This window comes from Acinonyx jubatus, chromosome D1, assembly GCF_027475565.1.
Source record: "Acinonyx jubatus isolate Ajub_Pintada_27869175 chromosome D1, VMU_Ajub_asm_v1.0, whole genome shotgun sequence".
Taxonomy (NCBI): domain Eukaryota; kingdom Metazoa; phylum Chordata; class Mammalia; order Carnivora; family Felidae; genus Acinonyx; species Acinonyx jubatus.
In genome coordinates, this window is record NC_069390.1 from 14,452,542 (window position 1) to 14,471,969 (window position 19,428).

Consider the following 19,428-nt stretch of genomic DNA (forward strand, 5'->3'; position numbering starts at 1 on the left):
ATAATTATCATTAAAATTTTTTTGCCTTTATAATTCACTGACTTAATAGCATTGCCTTATTTGCTTTGGCTCAGACAGTTTTTTTCTGCAGGTGATTCTATCCACACCTCCTTAATACTCCATAAGATTAAGTTTTTAATTAATTCCGGTAAGTGGGAATTCATATTCATTTAGCTATTCCATTAAATTTCTTTCTAATTCTTTTTTTTTATGCATTCTATTCATGATAATGATGTTATATAAAGTCTATGAAATATTTCTCAGCATTTTTAAATTTTATTTAAATTTTTAATTTTTTTGAATGTTTATTCATTGCTGAGAGACAGAGAGAGAGTGCGAGCAGGGGAGGGGCAGAGAGAGAAGGAGGCACAGAATCCAAAGCAGTTTCCAGGTTTCGAGCTGTCAGCACAGAGCCTGACACAGGCTGTAACCCACGAACTGTGAGATCATGAGCTGAGCCAAAGTCGGATGCTCAACCGATTAAGCCACCCACGCGCCCCATCTCAGCATTTAAAAGAAAATTATTTTGGAGCACGTGAGTGGTTCCGTTGGTTAAGCATCTTATTTTGACTCAGGTCATGATTCCACAGCTTGTGAGCTCAAGACCCGCACTGGGCTTTGTGCTGACAGCTCAGAGACTGCTTTGGATTCTATTTCAGTTTTTCTCTCTGTCCCTCCCCACTACTTGTGCATTCTCTCTCTCTCTCTCTCCCTCTGTCTGTCTCTCTCTCTCCATAAATAAATAAATGAAGCATTAAAAATAAAAAACAATATATAAAATTTTATTTGAGAGAGAGAGAGCAGGGCGGGGGGGAGGGGCAAGAATCCCAAACAGGCTCCACGCTGTCAGTGCTGAGCCTGATGCGGGGCTCAAACTCATGAACTGTGGGTCATGACCTGAGCCAAAACCAAGAGTCAGATGATTAACCGAATCAGCCACCCAGGCTCCACCCAGAAATATTTCTTAGCTTTTCTTGTCACATCAGGCCCTTTTCGTTTATAAAGATGCTTAGCTGTATGTTTCCTTGGATTAATTGTGTGCTTCCTTCAAAAATAATGTTTGACACCAAACTTTTCTCATCGCACTTTTCATCTCTGTATTTCTCAGGGTGTAGATTAAGGGATTGAACATAGGAGCGATGATGGTGTAAAACAGAGCGAATATTTTGTCCTGGGGGAACGTGGTCGGAGGTCGAAGGTAGGCAAAGATTGAAGGCCCAAAAAATAAGATGACCACAGTGATATGAGACCCACAGGTGGAGAGGGCTTTGTGTCTTCCCTCGGCCGAACGATGTCTTAGACTAAACAATATAATGACGTAAGAAACAAATAAGACAACGAAGGTCACTAAAGCGACCAGACCTGAATTGGCAACCACAAGGACACCAGTGATGTAGGTATCAGTACAGGCAACTTTCAACAAAGGCAAGATGTCACAAAAATAGTGATCAATCTCATTAGGTCCACAAAATGGCAATTGGATGGTCATCGATAATTGAGGAAGAGAATGGAGAGCCCCACCAGCCCAAGCAGCCAAGACTAGAAGATTGCATCTTGTCCTGTTCATGATAAGCAGGTAGTGGAGAGGTTTACAGATAGCCACGTAGCGATCAAAGGCCATGACTGTGAGGACAAAGACCTCAGTACTCCCAAAGAAGTGCATAGCAAAGACCTGGAACATGCAATTACCATAGGAGATCGTTTTTGTTCCCCCTCGTAGGTCAGCAATGAATTTGGGTGTAACACTAGAGGTATAGCAGATGTCCATACAGGATAAGTGGCTGAGGAAATAGTACATGGGTTGGTGGAAAAGAGGGCTGCATCGAATGGAGACGAGGATCAGCAGGTTTCCTGCCAACAGGGCAACATAACAGAATAAGAAGAGCACAAAGCAAAATATTTGTACATTCTGGTCATACGAAAGTCCTAGAAGAACGAATTCTGAGGTGTTTCTCTGGCTCTCCATATACTTGAGTTTGCTGTATGTGACACTGAAATGAATTAGGTATCTGAAGGAAAGAAAACATAAATTTGTTGGACACAGTATGAACACAATGATATAAAATTTACTAAGTAGCTTGATATAAAATTTACTAATTAATATTAATTATTCTCAATTTGTTAAATTAAGCTGTCTTATCATTTTCGTTAAGTCTTTTAGTCTATGAAAGTATTGCAGAATAATTCTATAATGGGGATAATGGGAATAATGATGTATTTTTCTCAATCTTACTGGTAATGATTTTTAAATATTTAAATATTTTAAAAATTAAAAACTATTTATCCTTGTTAATTACATTATTATGTAGCAAAGAAGAGTTTTAAAAATGAGCTTAAGTCAAAAAATGCTTTGTTGCATGTATTTTAAATGTGTGTGCTTATAACTGAGGTCCACTTTCCTATTTTTATCATTTTTTGGTCAAATTCCCTGACTTATCTGGCACTGAATCCTCAGGAAATGCCAATATACCAGACCGAATTGCTAAACTTAATTTGTTTAAAGCACACTGTTTTTTTGCTATGTGACCAAACATTGCCAATGGGTCATACTAAACCAATGGAATGCTGTTATCTTAGAAAGCAAAGAACAGTGAAAAAGTATACAAGAAAACAAGAATGTCAACTAATGGCTGAAAATTGTGGAAAATATTTAGCAATTTCATTCCTTTTTCTATTTACATTTCATGTGTTAAAGACAATTTTAAAGATAAAAATACTGTTTGTGATAACAAATATTAAAGATTGGATAAAATCATTAAATTTCCCAATTATGGGGGTGCCTGGGTGGCTCAGTTGAGTGTCCTTTGGGCTCATGTCATGACCCTAGGGTTGTGGGATCGAGCCTTGCATCGGGCTCTGTGCTGAGTGTGGAGCCTGCTAAGATTCTCTCTTTCTTCCTCTGCCTCTCTCCCCTGTTCTCTCTCTCTCTCTCTCTCTCTCTCAGGAAATAAATAAATAAATAAAATAAGTTGCCCAAGTACTTTTGAATGGTGCACACGTCATGGCTCTTGTATTTGAATCTTTTGTATCTGATACATAATTTTAAGACATTATTTAATCAGTACAAAACTAGTCAAGAACTGATAGAGAATGTACTTCCAGGAGTTATCTTCCTCATTGATGAGGAATTCTCTGTCCCCAGTGGGTTTGGACAGCTAGTGCACCGTCTACATTTCTCCAGACCTGATATGACAGTCATATCTGAGCCATCAAGTGTCTATTTAAAACAAAACAAAACAAGAGAATGCTTTTGTAGCAAAGTTATATAGAAACCATCAACTCTAGGGATTCTCAAAATCTGTATCTATGCATTTTATAGTTTTGGAGACTATTATATATACACATACATATATACACATATATGTGCAGTATATCTCTACAGATATAGATTTAGATACAGATGATATAGGTATATATTCTTTTTAAGAAAGAAACATTTAGGAAATGGTCCTTACTATAGGACAGCAATTCTGTTTTAAATTGTTATTCAAAACTCTAACTTCACGAAAGAGTAATTTTTAGTTTGTTCCTACTTTTTTTGAAAATAATTATCAGTTACAGAGTATTCAGCAGCTCACCTTTCTTTCCTAAAGAGCATTGACAAGTTTTAGGAAGGTAGAGTTCATTGACCTAAATCTACTCATGGCAATTGATGTTGATTCTTTGATAATGAAGTGGAAACAATGTGAATTTTTCAGATACATTTATTTACCTGAAATGATTTGATTTAAACATAATTATTATACAACAAGACTGCAAACAGTTTAAAGGCAGAATTCACCTGACCAATCCAAATCTCTGAATTTATATAGAAAAGACTTAGATCAAGAGAATCTAAGCATTTCTCAGGATGTGAAAGTAATACACTGGCGATGTGGGCAGACAGAAATCCTGATTCTCCCTCAATCTGGGGCTAATTTCATGGGGACAACTGAGAGGGACGTGATGGATGTCATAAAGGGCAGCAGTGCAAAGACCATTTTGAATCCTTATCTGGGTAGAAAAGAATATGCAAGATGGGTTAACAGACAGCCAGTCTGTCTTTCTGAGTATTTATGTAAATAAAGATATATGGACTATTTAATATACATGTTTTTGCAATTCTCTCATTTTTAATCATTTTGAAACAATTTCCATTCAGTTTTACCAACATGTAAATTGCTTAAATCAGGATTCTTCTTTGTTTCTAAATCATCATTGGCATTTAATCCACAATAGTTCTTAATATGTATCTCATCCTGTAATCTCATGCAACATTAGACATGGTCGCTGCGGTGAGAATATGTAAAAGGGAAACGTCAGGAGAGGAGCGTTATTGTCATAAAAACATTTTGATCACAGAGATATTAAGCACCCTTCTTATGTAAAAACTAAAGTTGCAGTTGATGAATAAAGAACTTCAGCCAACCATTGTACAAACGGTTAGAACAGTAACTACAGAGAAAGAGGTGGAAACATTGAGGCACCTTCAATAAACTGACCGGGGGATCCTTGAGAGAATCACTTCATCTCTTTAAACTTCATCTTACTCATTTTACATTAAGATATCATGACATAATTCAGAATTTTAATGAGGAATAAATGAGGCAATACGAAATAGCCCATGACACGCGTGGTTCAAAACATTCATCTTTCTTTTACAAACTTCCTTCTCTGAGTTATTAGTTTAGAACCACAGAAAGTGTCAGGCACACATATGCAACCAAGACCAGTGGGAAAATTTAAAAAAAAATCATAACACGGATTTAATAACTGATGAGGTAAACCTCAATTTCAACAATCTGCTAGGGAAAACATTTAGGTTAGTTTAATGGCAGATTGGTCCTCTTAGGTAATGTTTAACCCCAATCCTTAGCCTGATTTTTTTACACTATAAAAGTATAGTTAGGGGCATCTGGGTGACTCAGTCCATTAAGCGTCTGACTTCGGTTCAGGTCATGATCTCACAGTTCCTGGCTTGAGTTCATATTTTCTCTTAGTGTAACAGAATGTAGCATGAACTTACCTTCGTTGACTCGGATGAAACTAGTCTATTCTAGGATGGCAAGTGTTTTGAAATACAGGAAATTCTTCATTATTGTAGATATTCAAGCATAAGCAAGGCTGTATCTTAACCGCAATATGGAGGATTGTAGACAAGCCCAAGAATGGGGCACAAGGAAATTCACTGCCAACTTGAAAATGTTTTAATTTTCCTTAACTAGAACTTTGCTTATAAATAATGCATAACTAAAACTAACGTATGCTAAACCATTTTTATCATAACCAAATTATCACACACTGCGAAAGAAGTTACAGTCTTTAAAATGAAATTATATGGAATACGAGCATGTAAATAGTTAAGCACATGGTTGGCGGGACCCTAGCAAACCCACATGACATGGGTAACTCCCTAACCATCGGATCTGAGTGGCTGTCAGGTTGGTTTTAGGCTACATTAGGAAGAATTCCACCCCCAGATACTCCATCTGCCAAATCATCCCTAGTATCAAAATCTGGAATAAAATGAAGAGAATGATAAGTCAGTAATTTCAATACATCCAGATTAATTCTTTGCAAATATTTTGGAAATCTCAATATGACTTAAACCTTCGACAGGTTTACAACGGACTTCAAACATTTACTGAAACTATCCGTGATGAAGAAATGTATTGCTTTGTCCCAGGAAAGCAGGCTAGGAATTTTGAAGGATGATTTCAGATCTCAATGCTAGCTCACTAAAAAAAAAAAAATTCTTTTTAAGTATTTTTTAATTCTTGCAAAAGCTAACAAGAGTGTTTAGGTCTTGAAAATCATCTATTTTATACCTATTCCTGAAGAAAATTTCGTTGGGAAAAATAGAATGTAAACCTAAGTGACAGCACAGAAGTTCATAATTCCTTGAAAGCTGTAAATAATTACATTCCCAAAGGCATTTCTAAACAGATTCTGGCCAAGTATTGCTAAACCACTGTCCAGAGTAATGTCCCTGATTCTCCTGGGTGTTTTTCCATCTCTGCATTAGCTTGACTCAGGCACCATTTCTCTGGAGACCCAAAAAGGCCATAGAGCAGTTCAAGAAACTGTTCTGTATTCATCCAGCTTTCTGAATAATCAGAGGGAAACCAGGGTAGCCTGTAGCAGTATTTGGTTAGCTTCCAGGAAAAATGTGAGGCGAAATAGAGCCAAGAGAATCACACGTAAGCATTTGTAGTCCAAATGCAAGCCATTATCAAGATCTTATGCGAGTAGAATAGACAGATCAATAAAATCAATGACCAGCAATATCAGAACTGGTGAAAAACTATTTATTTTTCTTTTAAGTTTATTTATTTTGAGAGACAGAGACCACATGCATGAGTGAGCAGGAGAGGGACAGAGAGAGGGAGAGAGAGAATCCCAAGCAGGCTCCTAATGGTTAGCATAGAGCCCAGTGCAGGGCTCAAATTCATGAACTGTGAGATCATGACCTGAGCCGAAGTCAAGATTCAGATGCTTAGCTGACTTGGCCATCCAGGCACCCTGCAAAACTATTTCTTGTTCAGGACTAACATTGTTGGAATAGACGGTTGGATGATGGGAGGCAAAAAGAAGGAAAGATAAAACAAGAAATATTTCTTTCCCCATAAACTTGGAAGGTAGGAGAAGAAGAAAGAAAGAAAGAAAGAAAGAAAGAAAGAAGAGGGGAGGGGAGGGGAGGGAAGGGAAGGGAAGGGAAGGGAAGGGAAGAAAGGAAAGGAAAGGAAAGAAGGAAAGGAAAGGAAAGGAAAGGAAAGGAAAGGAAAGGAAAGAAAAGGAAAGGAAAGGAAAGGAAAGGAAAAAAAAAGAAAAAACAATTCAGAGGAGGGAAGCATTCAAATACAGCAAAGCATTCATTCTTCACCAGAGTTCTCTTTTCTGTCACTGAGTATTCAGTAGTTGCTTAGACTCCATTTCATCAGCCCATATTGAGTTTAATTAGTCTCTACCTCTCTACCATATACAAATCTACACCTAAAGTTTTCTCTTATATTGAAAATGTCAGAAAAAATCAGGCGCCTGGGTGGCTCAGTCAGTTAAGCCTCTGACTTCAGCTCAGGTCATGATCTCACAGTTCATGAGTTTGAGCCCCGCATCAGACTTTCTGCTGTCAGCACAGAGCTGCTTTGGATCCTCTGTCTTCCTCTCTCTCTGCCCCTCCCCAACTCACTCTCACCCTCTCTCTCTCTCTCTCAAAATTAAATAAACATAAAAAAAAACAAAAACAAACACAAAAAACGAAAAAGCCTTGGTTGGTTCAACTTACCTTAAATTCATTAAATTATCTAATGTTTCCACTAATGCATATTTTGACATAAGTATTATTACTTCTATTATGCAAATAAGAACACAGAAGATTCTAGCAGTTAAATGCCTAGTTCAAATAGCCAGTCAGCAACAGAAGCAAGAAAACGGATATGTATAAATGTAACACTTGCTTCCAGACTTGAAAGTTTAGTATCCTGAGAGATATGAAGATTGTAACTGAAGGGTTTCAGGACAGGTGTCCCAGAGTGTACCCCTTTGACATGTGGATTGTTTCGAGCTGAAAAGAATCAGGCCCAAAGGATTGAAGAGGAGTTTTTTTTTCCCCACTTACTGCCCTGGAAAATTTAGACAGAGGGTCTGGTCTGGTCTATGAAGAGAGCTAACTACAAGGAGTCTATGAAGGAGATAACTACAAAGAGTGTGGGGTGGGCTTGGTAAACAGGGGGACTCTGCAGGGCCTCCTGGTTCAAATTCCCCTCGGTGGCCCATTAAATCCCTACCCCCTCTCCATAGCTTAGGATAGCATATAAACCTATCAGGGACCTCATTTCTTTGGGGTTCCCATACATATGAAATTAAAATTTGTTTTTCTCCTGTTAATTTGTCTCGTGTCCATTTAATTGTTAGACCAGCCAGAGAATGGAAAAGGGAAGAAGGGAGAAGTTTTTTATCCCCTATGTAGTGCTCAAGCACAGAGGTTATCAAAGCCAGATGACTTATGGATCGCCCACTCCAACATTAAGCCCCATGTTGACCAAGCTTTACTCAAGCTGGCCTGTATCAGTCCCCAGAGAAGATAGCTGGTCACATCTCTAATACCCTCCCCTAAGAGACACGCACAAGGACTCCGGTTGGAGACATATACAGGTGTTCCATTAACATCCTCAAATCTTGAATTCACCCCCCGGTCATAAATTCACCCATGCTGAAAAAGTTTTAATCATGATGAGGTGCATTTTATCTTTATTTAATGAGGACCACACTGTTGACACTTTATTTTTTTGTTTCTGTATTTATTTATTAAAGTTTATTTATATTTATTTTGAGGCAGTGTGTGCAAGCGAGGAAGGGGCAGAGAGAGGAGGAGGGAGAGAGAATCCCAAGCAGGCTGTGCACTGACAGACATGGGGTTCAAACCCACAAACCGTTAGATCATGACCTGAGCCAAAATCAAGAGTCTGATGCTCCATCGACTCAACCGCTCTGGTGTCTCTATTGATGCTATATTTAAAATTTCTTTTTCTGGGGCGCCTGGGTGGCTCAGTTGGTTAAGCGTCCAACTTAGGCTCAGATCATGATCTCACGGTTTATGAGTTCAAGCCCCATGTGGGGCTCTGCGCCGACAGCTCGGAGCCTGGAGCTGCTTCAGATTCTGTGTCTCCCTCTCTCTCTGCCCCTCCCCTGCTCCTACTCTGCCCCTCTCTGTCTCTCAAAAATAAGTAAACATAAAAATTTTTTAAATTATTTTAAAATATTTTTAAAATTATTTCACAAAGACCTTGTCTCATGTTTTACTCTAAGTATTTTATGCATTCACATTCTACGTCTTGGTCTATGATTCATTTGGAAATAAATTTTTACGAGCTGTGATACATGTTTTTTGTGGGATTGTTGCTGTTGGCACATATGAATGTCCAACACTTCACTTCCATTTGTGGTGAAGACTATGTTTTCTCCACGAAATTGCCTACAGACCTCCAATGAGAATTAGCTGACCAGTATGTGCATGTCTATTTCGGACTCTCTGGTCCAGCCCATTGACAGGATTGTCTATCTTCGTGAAAATAACACGCCGTTTTGAACACAGCAGCTCTATAATACACCTCGAAATGAGATAGTGTAAGTGCTCCAGATTTGTTCTTTTTGCAGTTGTGTGAGTTCATCTTCGTTACATTTCTATATACATTTTAGACCACCTTGGAAAAAGAATGAATACATTCCTGTTCACATTTTATATGGGGTTGCTGGAATCTAAAGATCTATTTGGAGATAATTCACATCTAAATGGTATTGAGTCGTCTGGCCCATGAACACAATATTTCTTTCTATTTATTAAGTTCTTTGTATATTCTCAACATAGTTTTTAGTTTTCGGTATGTGTCTTGCCCCTCTCTTGTCACATTCTTCCTTAGGTACATTGTATATTTGAGGCTGTTGGAGAAGGAATTTTAAAAATCCAATTTCTGTTTGGTAGTTTCCAGTACAAACCGTGCAACTGATGTTATATATCGATCTTCTATGTCACAACCAGGCTAAGCTCACATTAAAAAGAAAGTCTCTCATGTTGCATAAGAGCGGTGGAACTGACAGTTTTCATCATGAAACAATTGTATATATAGAAAATTCTGAGAAACGGAGCACCCGGGTGGCTCAGTTGGTTAAGCGTCTGATTTCTGCTCAGGTCGTGATCTCACGGTTCCTGGGTTTGAGCCCCACATCCGGCTCTGGGCTGACACCTCAGAGCCTGGAGCCTGCTTCGGATTCTGTGTCTCCTTCTCTCTCTGCCCCTCCCCCACTCAAGCTCTGTCTCTCTCTCTCTCTTTCTCTCAAAAATTAATAAACATTTTAAAAAATTAAAAAAAATTATAAGGAATGTATAGAAAAGCTACCATAATTTAGCAGTATCAGAGAAATGCTGGACAGATGGAATTAGTTTAGATATATTCAATTCTGTTTTACTTTTGTGAAAAATACTTTTATGAAAAGAGTTTGTGGAGAATAAGAATTATTTTTCTTTAATGTTAAGTAGAATTCACCACCAAAGTTTTCTGGATGGGTGTATGAAGATAATACAATAAATTCAACTACTTTGAGATGCAAATGAACTATTGAACATATGTATCTTTATTTTTTAAAGACCCTGGGTAGTTTATATCATTTCAAGAATGTTTTCCTTCAATCTAAAGTGTTGAACTTATTGGCCTTATTATGATCACTGTACCTTTTATTATTCCTTTAAAAACCTGTAGAATATGTTTGGATGTAAATTTTAAAAAACAAAAAATAACATAAAATAAAACAAAAAACCTGGAGAATGTGTACTGATATCACCTCTCTTATTGAAAACAACTATGTGCGCTTCTTGTTTTGTTTCTTAAATTCCACATATGAGTGAAATGATACGGTACTTGTCTTTCTCTGACTTATTTCACTTAGTGTAATATTCTAGAGAGAGATAGAGGCAAAATAAGAAATAGACTCTTAACTATAGAGAACAAACTGATGGTTACCAGAGGAGACGTGGATGGGGTGGGGGGCGGGGGAAATAAGTGGTGGGGATCAAGGAGTGCACTTGTGTTGAGCACTGGCTATTTTATAGAAATGTTGAACCACTCGGCTGTATATCAGAAACTTACATTACACCGTATGTTAGCTAACTGGAACTTGAATAAAAACTTTAAGAAAAACTGTGTGGTAACCACTAAGCATTATAAATATCTCAGGAATTGAGATCCAGGAAACTAACAACAAATTAAATCCAAACAAAATAGAAATCATGATATAATACACTAAGGGAAGAAATCAGTGACATTGCTAAAATTCTAACTAACTCATATGGAGAATAGCAAAAAACTGCTGAAGGTTAGTTCTCTAAAAGAATGAATAAAATTCAGAAAATGCCATCAAGATCAATTAAGAGCAAAGAGAAAGAGAAAACGCAGATTACTAATATGAAGAATGGGACATTGCTGAAAATTAGGGTTAATTTGTACAAAATCTTTGAAATACATGTTGACGATATCTACTCAAGCGAATTATAAGCTACTCTCCAGCAATTCCGCCTCTAGATATTTGTGTAATATACCATAACACTGCATGACTAGCACCAAGTTATTGTCAGATATAGATGGAACTTCATTAGAAATGGATTCATACCTGGTCTTTGGAAGCAATATATTGCATGAGCATCTAGCTCACATATAAAGCACCAGACCTTGCTTGTCATGCATTTCAAAGAGCCAACGACCAAATTAAGCTCAAGTATGGAAAAATAAATCATACTTGCCATTAAAAGTGAGATTATAGAGCTGTTTCAGAGTCAGAAACCAAGAGCTCTGAGGCCAGACTTCTTACAACATGTGCCCATTTGGATGAGACACATGGGGTAGGAACCTCAGAAAACTGGACAGGGCGGGCATTCTGGACTCTCAAGTGCCTACTAGGCCTGGTGACTATTGCCTGAAACCTCTCCAGTTGGATTCAGAGGTGAATTCAAGTATAACTTGCTTATTTGGATAGATTGAAGGAAGAGCTTACGGAAAGCATATTTGCACAAGGACTAAGAAGCAGCTTGACAAAGAATTAGTTAGAAACAAAGAAGGATCTCCCAAGACAGTATTAAAACAGTAATAAAACTTTTTCATTTGGAAAACAAGAAATATATTTATGTAAAACACATGTAGTGTAAAAGCTACGGTCAAATCACTATACACGTTATCTCATAAATTTACCATAGAGTTTAAAATATTGGTGGGGGGAGAGCTAAATAATATTACTGAAAGTAAAACATTGTAGATAAAGCATCTGATGAGCATAATATGCTAACAGTGCTTGAGAATCCAAACAGAAAATGTTGCACGTACATGAAGAGACCAATGGCCGACCTTGAGGATATTTAGTAAGTGGAGAAGACCATCAAAAGGCTTCCAAGGTGTTTCCTCCCTTCTAGGAAAAAATTAAAGTCAGGGTACCCTCTTGTTCCTCAGAAAACAAATTCCAGTCAAGACCATAGTTACCCTCACAGAGAAAATCGCCAACGTTGCCACCTGCCTTCAGCTGGAGAGACAACCAGGAAGCATTGGTGTTTCTTTTACTAACTTAATGATTAAGAATAGAACTTTTGCCACTGTTAATAGGCTGGCAAGGAGCACAGGTTTTAAAAACTTGAAACTTCAGACTCAGAAAGTCTGGATACAACCTCTTACGAGTCACATGGTTCATCACCTCTAAAGGTGATATTATAGGTGATTATAGGATATTTATTATATCCCAGGAGTTAAACTAGGAATATCATGTCAATTACATTCAAAATCACACAGTTAGCCTGTCCTACCCAGGTCTTGCTAATTGATACCTTAAGGTCCTGGCCACCACAATGCACCTGGCACATCACATCCCCTCAGAGTCACCTGCATGTGAGAACTTATTCTAATAATTGAAGCTCTAATATATGAACTGGACAGAAATATGAAGGCCCAAAGCCAAACACAGACTTTCCATGCTCCTCTGACACCTTTAGCTGCTAGACCAGTTGTTATTGTGGTGGCTGCAATTCAGATTGTGGTTCATTGGACAGTAAAAAATATCAGAACTTGAAGTAAAATATGACTATTTCATACACTTTCAGATGCAGCTGCTCGTCTAAGAAATATTTATGGTAAAATCCAAATTCTCTGGAAAAGTTGATGATTTGGGTACAGAGTAAAGGATGAAGGAATTGAAATTGATGTCTTTGATATATTTATTTTATGTGACACCATGATCATGAGGGTCTCTCTGGTGTTGACAAGAATACTTGAAGAGTCTATAAGTATCTAAATCAGCCCTCACAATGGATGCCTGAAGACAAATACGTGGTTGAGAAGGGATGAAGGATTAGGAGAGAGTGCTGGGATGGGAAATCACATAAAACTATGTCACCCGCAGCTAGATGGGGCCACCAGTCTTTCTCTTAGGCCTCTTGCAAGACATCAAGCTTCTTCCAGCCTGGTGTTTTCTGATAACACTGAGGCTTAAAGAAAGAGCCCATGTAACATAACTGTTTCCTAACTGATTAGAGATATTCCTTTAATTGAAGATGAATTTTTAAATTAGCAATAAATTCCTTTGTAGATGGATAGAGTCTACCTCACAAGTTGATTAGTAATTTAATTTGCTGTGTTTTGTTTTTTGGATTTTTATATAATATCATCAGATTTTGCCAATGATATCTTGTGGACCTTTGGAAAAAGAGAAGAAAATATGATAGAAAAAGATTTTTTGTTTTGTTTTGTTGCATAGCATGCTTTCTGATGGGGTGGGAAATTCCCTGACCTGTCCTCAAGAACTCCAAGAATCTCCAAACAATACATGCACAGTCACAATCATCATACACTCACACGCACAGACGTATGCACACACAGGCACGTGACATTTGTATACTAAAAAAAAAATTCCAAAACCCCTTTGGACAGATTCTACATTAAACCATCAACTTGTCAAAGCTCATTTCCTATGGAAGGGACAGAACTTTTTCCCATCATATTCCAGAGGCTTGCATGGCTCCGGGAGAAAAAAAAAAAAAATACTAGTTACATCTGTGAAAGTTTCTAAGAGTTCAAGTATCAAAAGAGTGGTGCCAGCCACTAAGCCAATCACCATTACCTTCATGATTTCCCTTGGATTTTGCTTTGGCTCTGGGGTAGGAATATTTGAATCAAGCAAATTTTGTGTGGAAGCGTGGTAATCATTCTGCTGAGAAAAGACAAGTCTCTGGGCAGTGAGAGATGTCCAGACAAATACGAATGGAAGCACAGAGCTGAGATTGGGTTATGTCATTCAATGGACAAAGAGGTAAACAATAATTAGGAGAGAAGTCCTCCTTCATGCAGAAAATAAATAAGTAAAAATATTCTAGGGGCACGTGGGTATCTCTCTTAAGCACCCAACTCCTGATTTCGGCTCAGGTCTTGATCTCACAGTTTGTGAGTTCAAACCCTGCATCAGGCTCCATGCTATCAGCTTGGGATTCCTTCTCTCTCTGCCCCTTGCCTTCTCTCATTCTCTCTGTCTCTCCCTCTTTCTCCAAAATAAAAAAAAAAATAAACTTTAAAAAATACAAAAAATAAATAAGTAAAAATATTTTAAAGTTCTGGTAGTCTGCTGAATTCGTTATAGGTACATGGCACTATACGTTAAATCTTAAGGCTTTTTGATACTATTTATTTTGTTATTAATGCATGATTGTTCATGACAAAAGGAGAAGCTCTAGATATGTAAGAACAATACTTGCAATCAAATTAAAAAAAGATATTACCTTGAATTTACTTCAATTCAATTACTTTGTTTACCATTTTAATTTGTGCCAAGTTTATTGTTAGAAAAAAAAAAAGGGTGCCTGCGTGGTTGAGCATTCAACTCTGGATTTCGGCTCAGATCATACCAAGGTCATGGGATCGAGTCCTGTGATGGGCTTTGCGCTGAGCATGAAGCCTACTTAAGAGTGTCTCTCTCTCTCCCTGTGCCCCTCTCCCCTACTCACGCACTATCTCACGCGCTCTCTCTCTCAAATTAAAAAAAAGCAAAGAAAAAAGGAAGATAAAAAACTAAAGATATACCACATACTCTTCCTGCTCAAACTAGAAAAAAACGCAGTCCACACGAAGAAGCCACTAGTATAGGACATAGGATTATTTGAAACGGAGAAGACATACTGCTGAATAGGAACAAAAGAACAGGGCAGAAATCTGGTCTGTTGGATCTGCAAAATCTTCCCGAATAAGAAAACATTAAATATGTGAATTATACGCAAGACATGGACCTTCGAGCATGGGGGTGGGGAATTCTGAGCAGAAGAAGAGCTGAAATACAGCCATAGAGCTGATAGATTCCGGAGTATGTTTGGAGAATATAGATGGACCCAGTGTAGGCAGATGAAAGCATCCGAGCAAAGGGACATACAGGAGGAAAGGTAGGGAAAGAGGGAAGTGCATAACTTGAGTTTTCATTACACCTTATGCCAGGCTAAAGCTTGCTTCACACGTGTTGGTCTAAATTATATTACACCTTCATGAGGTATAATACTACCCCATTTCATAGACACTTTGAAAATGCGACTTAAATAATTAAAGCAAATTGCCAAGACCCAGAGACAGTATGTCACCCATTTCTCCTTGACCCAAAACCTGTCATTGTAACATCGTACTTTCTCCCAATGTTGTGACCTCTGATATTAGCAAGTCAGACCAGGTCCAACTTGGGAAGATTTATGATAAACAAGTGAGAAGTTTGGATTTTATTCCAAGGAATATAAGATTCCATATATATATATATATATATTTGGAGCTAGCAGTGATAGGATCAGAGATGTGCTGTAGAAGGGCATCTCTTAAATTCCTCAAATCCAAGTGCTTACGTCTGGAACTAATTGGACACTTTAAAGTGCAGACTGCAATGTGGAATTACAGTGACTTGTGTCTTTGGCTCATATGATGTCAGAAATCATTCAGCCCAGCTCCCTCAAAGAAACCTTATATGCCTTCTATAACATCTCAAATGATAAATTCTCTGGGCACACAGGATTGAAAGCATAATGAATATGACCTGATTTACTTGCATTCTGAATGTGCCATTTTAGACCATACCTTCTGCATGGCGGTTTTCATCTCTGTGTTTCTCAGGGTATAGATGAGAGGATTCAGCATGGGGGCAATCACAGTGTAAAACACGGAGATTTCCTTATCCTTGTTCTCACTCCCTGCAGGTAAAACGTAAGTATAGATACAGGGCACAAAGAATAAAACCACCACCATTACGTGAGAGCTGCAGGTGGAGAGAGCTTTGCGTCGCCCTGCGGAGGAGCGGGTCCTAAGATTATATAATATGAGTATGTAAGAAACCACCAGGACAAGAAAAATGACAACCACCACCATCCCTGAATTAGCAATCACTAAGATACTAACAACACGAATGTCTCTGCACACCAGTTTCAAAAGAGGCTTCACATCACATATGTAGTGATCTATCTGATTAGGACCACAGAAAGGTAAGTTGAGTACCATGAGCAACAGAGCAATGGAGTGCCAAAAACCCACAGCCCAGGCCGTGAAGATCAACATGTTACACCTCTGCCGGTTCATGAGGACCGTGTAGTGCAGGGGCTTGACAATGGCAACATAGCGGTCAAAAGCCATGGACACCAAGATGAATATCTCCACACCCGCCAGCAAGTGGGCAGCGAAGAGCTGGGTCATACAATTGTTATAGGAGATGTTTCTTCTTGCGGCGCCTAAGTCCCTGATTAGCCTGGGGACCACGGTGGAGGTGTAGCAGAGATCCATGAGGGAAAGGTGACAGAGAAAGTAGTACATCGGCTGTTCGATTAGATGGCTGCAGGTGATTGTGAGCAAGATGATGACGTTGCCCATTAAGACAGCCAGGTAACAGAGCAGGAACCAGAAAAAGAACAGGAGCTCCATTTGCTTATTTCCCCACAGACCCATGAAAACAAATTCTGTGACATTGTTCTGATTTTCCATGAGGTTGAGGTGAGTCCAGGGACACAATAGAAATTTAATTCATCTGAAATGATACAGAACATACGACACGTTTAAGAGTACTTTTTTGGGAGGATATTTACACTGAAAAATATGTAGGTCACAAAGGAACTATTGCATTTAATCTTTTAAATCCCTCTGGTTTGATGCCATTATTATATTTCAAATGATACGTAATGAGAGCATACTTTATGCTGGGAGGTTTTACAAACATTTTGCATGCATTTAATTCACAATATCCAAATAGATACTATTCTGATACTCATTTGACAAGTGGGGGAACAAAAATGGGTGGGTTTGGATAATAATACCAATTCTTTCAGATATTAAGTAGCAACCTAAGATATGATCCTGTATCTGATGCTAAATTGTATGCTCGTGAGAGCTATGCTACATTATCCACTGACCAAATGGACTTCCGTCTATTTTCCACCTACTTAAATAGTATGTTTTTTTTCATCTCTAGCATTAACACACAAATAACTGTAAGTAATCCCCTCCCCTTCTGTATGCCATATATAATAATTTATAAAATCCCAACCTAACACCACATTCTGTGCATTGAGTGGAATTAATATTCTTCAAATGAAAGCAAAATCAAGGTTCTTAATTGTAGCAGATAAATAACCTGAATTCATTGAGAACGAACCCAGTGACTCTCCTTCTTGGCAGTTTGGTCAAGAGTCAGGACATGGAGATACAGAAAATAGGTATTTGGAAACACTATTTGGGCATCTGAAAACAGGAACACGGGTTCTTGTTATATAAAAGCTTTCCCTTTTTCCTAATCATTCTAAATACACATGTTAGAGGTTGCTGTTAACATGTTAGAAACACTGAGGACAGGTAGTTGTTGTCTGGTACATACTGAAGAACCCAGTGTGATTAAAGAATGTCCTGCATATTTAGCGATGCGTTTAGAATAGTGCAACCACTTAGACGCAGTAGACCCAGGAGCAGAGAGTGAATATGTGGAAACATCACCTTTTACCCATAACCAAGCGTCCTCCACAGCAAAATCATGATTTGCCTAAAAGACCATTGATGTCTCGGAATTACTTTAATGGTACCAACGGCGGAACAATATGATGTAGTGGACAGATCCCTCATCTAATGATCATGAAGGTGAGCATCCAGGCTCCCATGTCTTGTTAACTATTTTTTGTTCACACTGAGCAATCCATTCTCCCTGATCCTCCCCCTTCAGCTGGTACGTGGAACTAAAACTTCTGGATCCAAGAGCAAAATGAAGTGCATTTAAGAATATACAATAGAAGGCCTTATCATTCCAACTTGTCAGGTCCACAGAAGAGTACCCCCAACAATGTTTGCAGAGGAACAAATGGTTATATAAGAAGATATGTACCAGCATTTTCATCAGCTGATTGCCTTTACCTGTGGATTTTGTTTTCTGCCACAATGGGACAGATTGAAGAACTTATATTCGACATACATTGAGGTTAAGGAAAAAACATTCTGTTGGTGTAAGTTTGTTCTGATTTCCACATAGGGCTTAGCAAAGTACTTATATGTATAAATTGAGAGTATCCAAGATGAATATTTGTTTATATGGAAGAATATGATCAGTTAAAGGACATATAGAAATCCCAGAGTAGGTTTTCATTAAAGTTGTAGAATAAGAACTAGAGAATCAAAACCGTAGAAAATGCAACTTTTGGTTTAGAATGTTTGCCGACATTGGCATAAGCCTCAACATCTAACAGATGGTCCAGTGCTTCTCAACCTACAATGCTTAAATATCAATTGTAAAAATAGAGATCAGTATAGAAAAAGATCCTTCCAAGCAGCTCCCATAAACTCTGTGCCGGGAATCTTCTGGGGAAAAAAAAAAATGAATTCGTAAAATCTCCCTGTGCCTGTTTCTTTCCTTTCCCTTCCCATTTTCTCTCTCCTCACTCTCAAAATATCAACTATACTCACCCTTAGTGTACTCACCCTTCTTCTTGTGATGATAGGAGATGATAAAATGCCTACACGATGAGAGGAAGTGAGGTGGATGAGATAGGCACAGGGAAGTAGGGTTAGGCTACTATTGACCTTCTCACAGTACATCAGATAGAGATCGTCTGCCTCCAGACCGTGGTTGACAGAAGGTCGCCGAAACCATGGAACATGAACCATGGGTAAAGGGGACTGCTGTATTATTGCCCCTGTTTTGCAAATAAGGGAACTTGCATCCAAGGTTACATAAATCCTAAGGGGGAGATCTCCATCTAAACCATTTCTGTATGATTTGGAAGCTGATGCTTTTTTTCATCTATGCTTAGATGTCTTCTCCTAAGTGAAAATAAAGGCTTAAAACCCTCATCAGTTGCACTCCAGCATTCTCCTGAATGCCGTCTCAAAATTGCCACCAAGAAGGGTCGCTCAGTCAGTTAAGCATCTGCCTCTTGATTTCAGCTCAAGTCAGTATCTCCCAGTTTGTGAGTTTGAGTCCTATGTCGGGCTCTGTGCTAAAAGTGAGGAGCCTGCTCGGGATTCTCTCTGTCCCTCAACCCTCTCAAAATAAATAAATAAACTTTAAAAAATTCTGTAATGAAATTACAGAAGAAATTAAAAATTTTAATTATGACATCAAATTTTGTATTAAACGAAGAGTTGTGGAAATCATAATGATTTCATCTTTATCTATATATTATACGTATTTTTATATGTAATATTGTATATAAATGTCAAGGTGATCCTTCTGGCGGTTCCCTTTACTCTCTGTGTCTGTGTTATACTACAGCAGACATGGAGCATCTCCAACTCTCCTGTGAATCTTCCATCCAAAGAGCCTTTCATGAAAACATTGTTGGGAATACCTTGAGTTAAAGCATGAGAGGGTCCTGAGGGGAAATCTCCCACAGGCATTTTACAGAAGCCGATGTGTGTGTGATTAGAATTT

The 19,428-nt window shown here is 38.3% G+C and overlaps 2 protein-coding genes across 2 annotated transcripts; both read right to left on the bottom strand.

Moving 5' to 3' along the window:
• Positions 1 to 888: 888 nt before the first annotated feature.
• On the bottom strand, positions 889 to 2,030 carry LOC106986249 (olfactory receptor 4P4-like). The gene has a single exon (XM_015084421.2). It carries the CDS (start codon positions 1,964 to 1,966, stop codon positions 1,031 to 1,033), a length of 936 nt encoding a protein of 311 aa, XP_014939907.1. The 5' UTR covers positions 1,967 to 2,030; the 3' UTR covers positions 889 to 1,030.
• A 13,325-nt stretch (positions 2,031 to 15,355) lies between these two features.
• Positions 15,356 to 16,502, bottom strand: LOC106986212 (olfactory receptor 4P4-like). Its single transcript, XM_015084385.3, has one exon. The coding sequence runs from the start codon at positions 16,500 to 16,502 to the stop codon at positions 15,573 to 15,575; it is 930 nt and encodes a 309-aa protein (XP_014939871.3). The 3' UTR covers positions 15,356 to 15,572.
• Between the last annotated feature and the right edge of the window lie 2,926 nt (positions 16,503 to 19,428).

Excerpts from the sequence above, each read along its gene's own strand:
- LOC106986249 (XM_015084421.2), bottom strand. The coding sequence starts at position 1,966 with ATGGAGAGCCAGAGAAACACCTCAGAATTCGTTCTTCTAGGACTTTCG.
- LOC106986212 (XM_015084385.3), bottom strand. The coding sequence starts at position 16,502 with ATGGAAAATCAGAACAATGTCACAGAATTTGTTTTCATGGGTCTGTGG.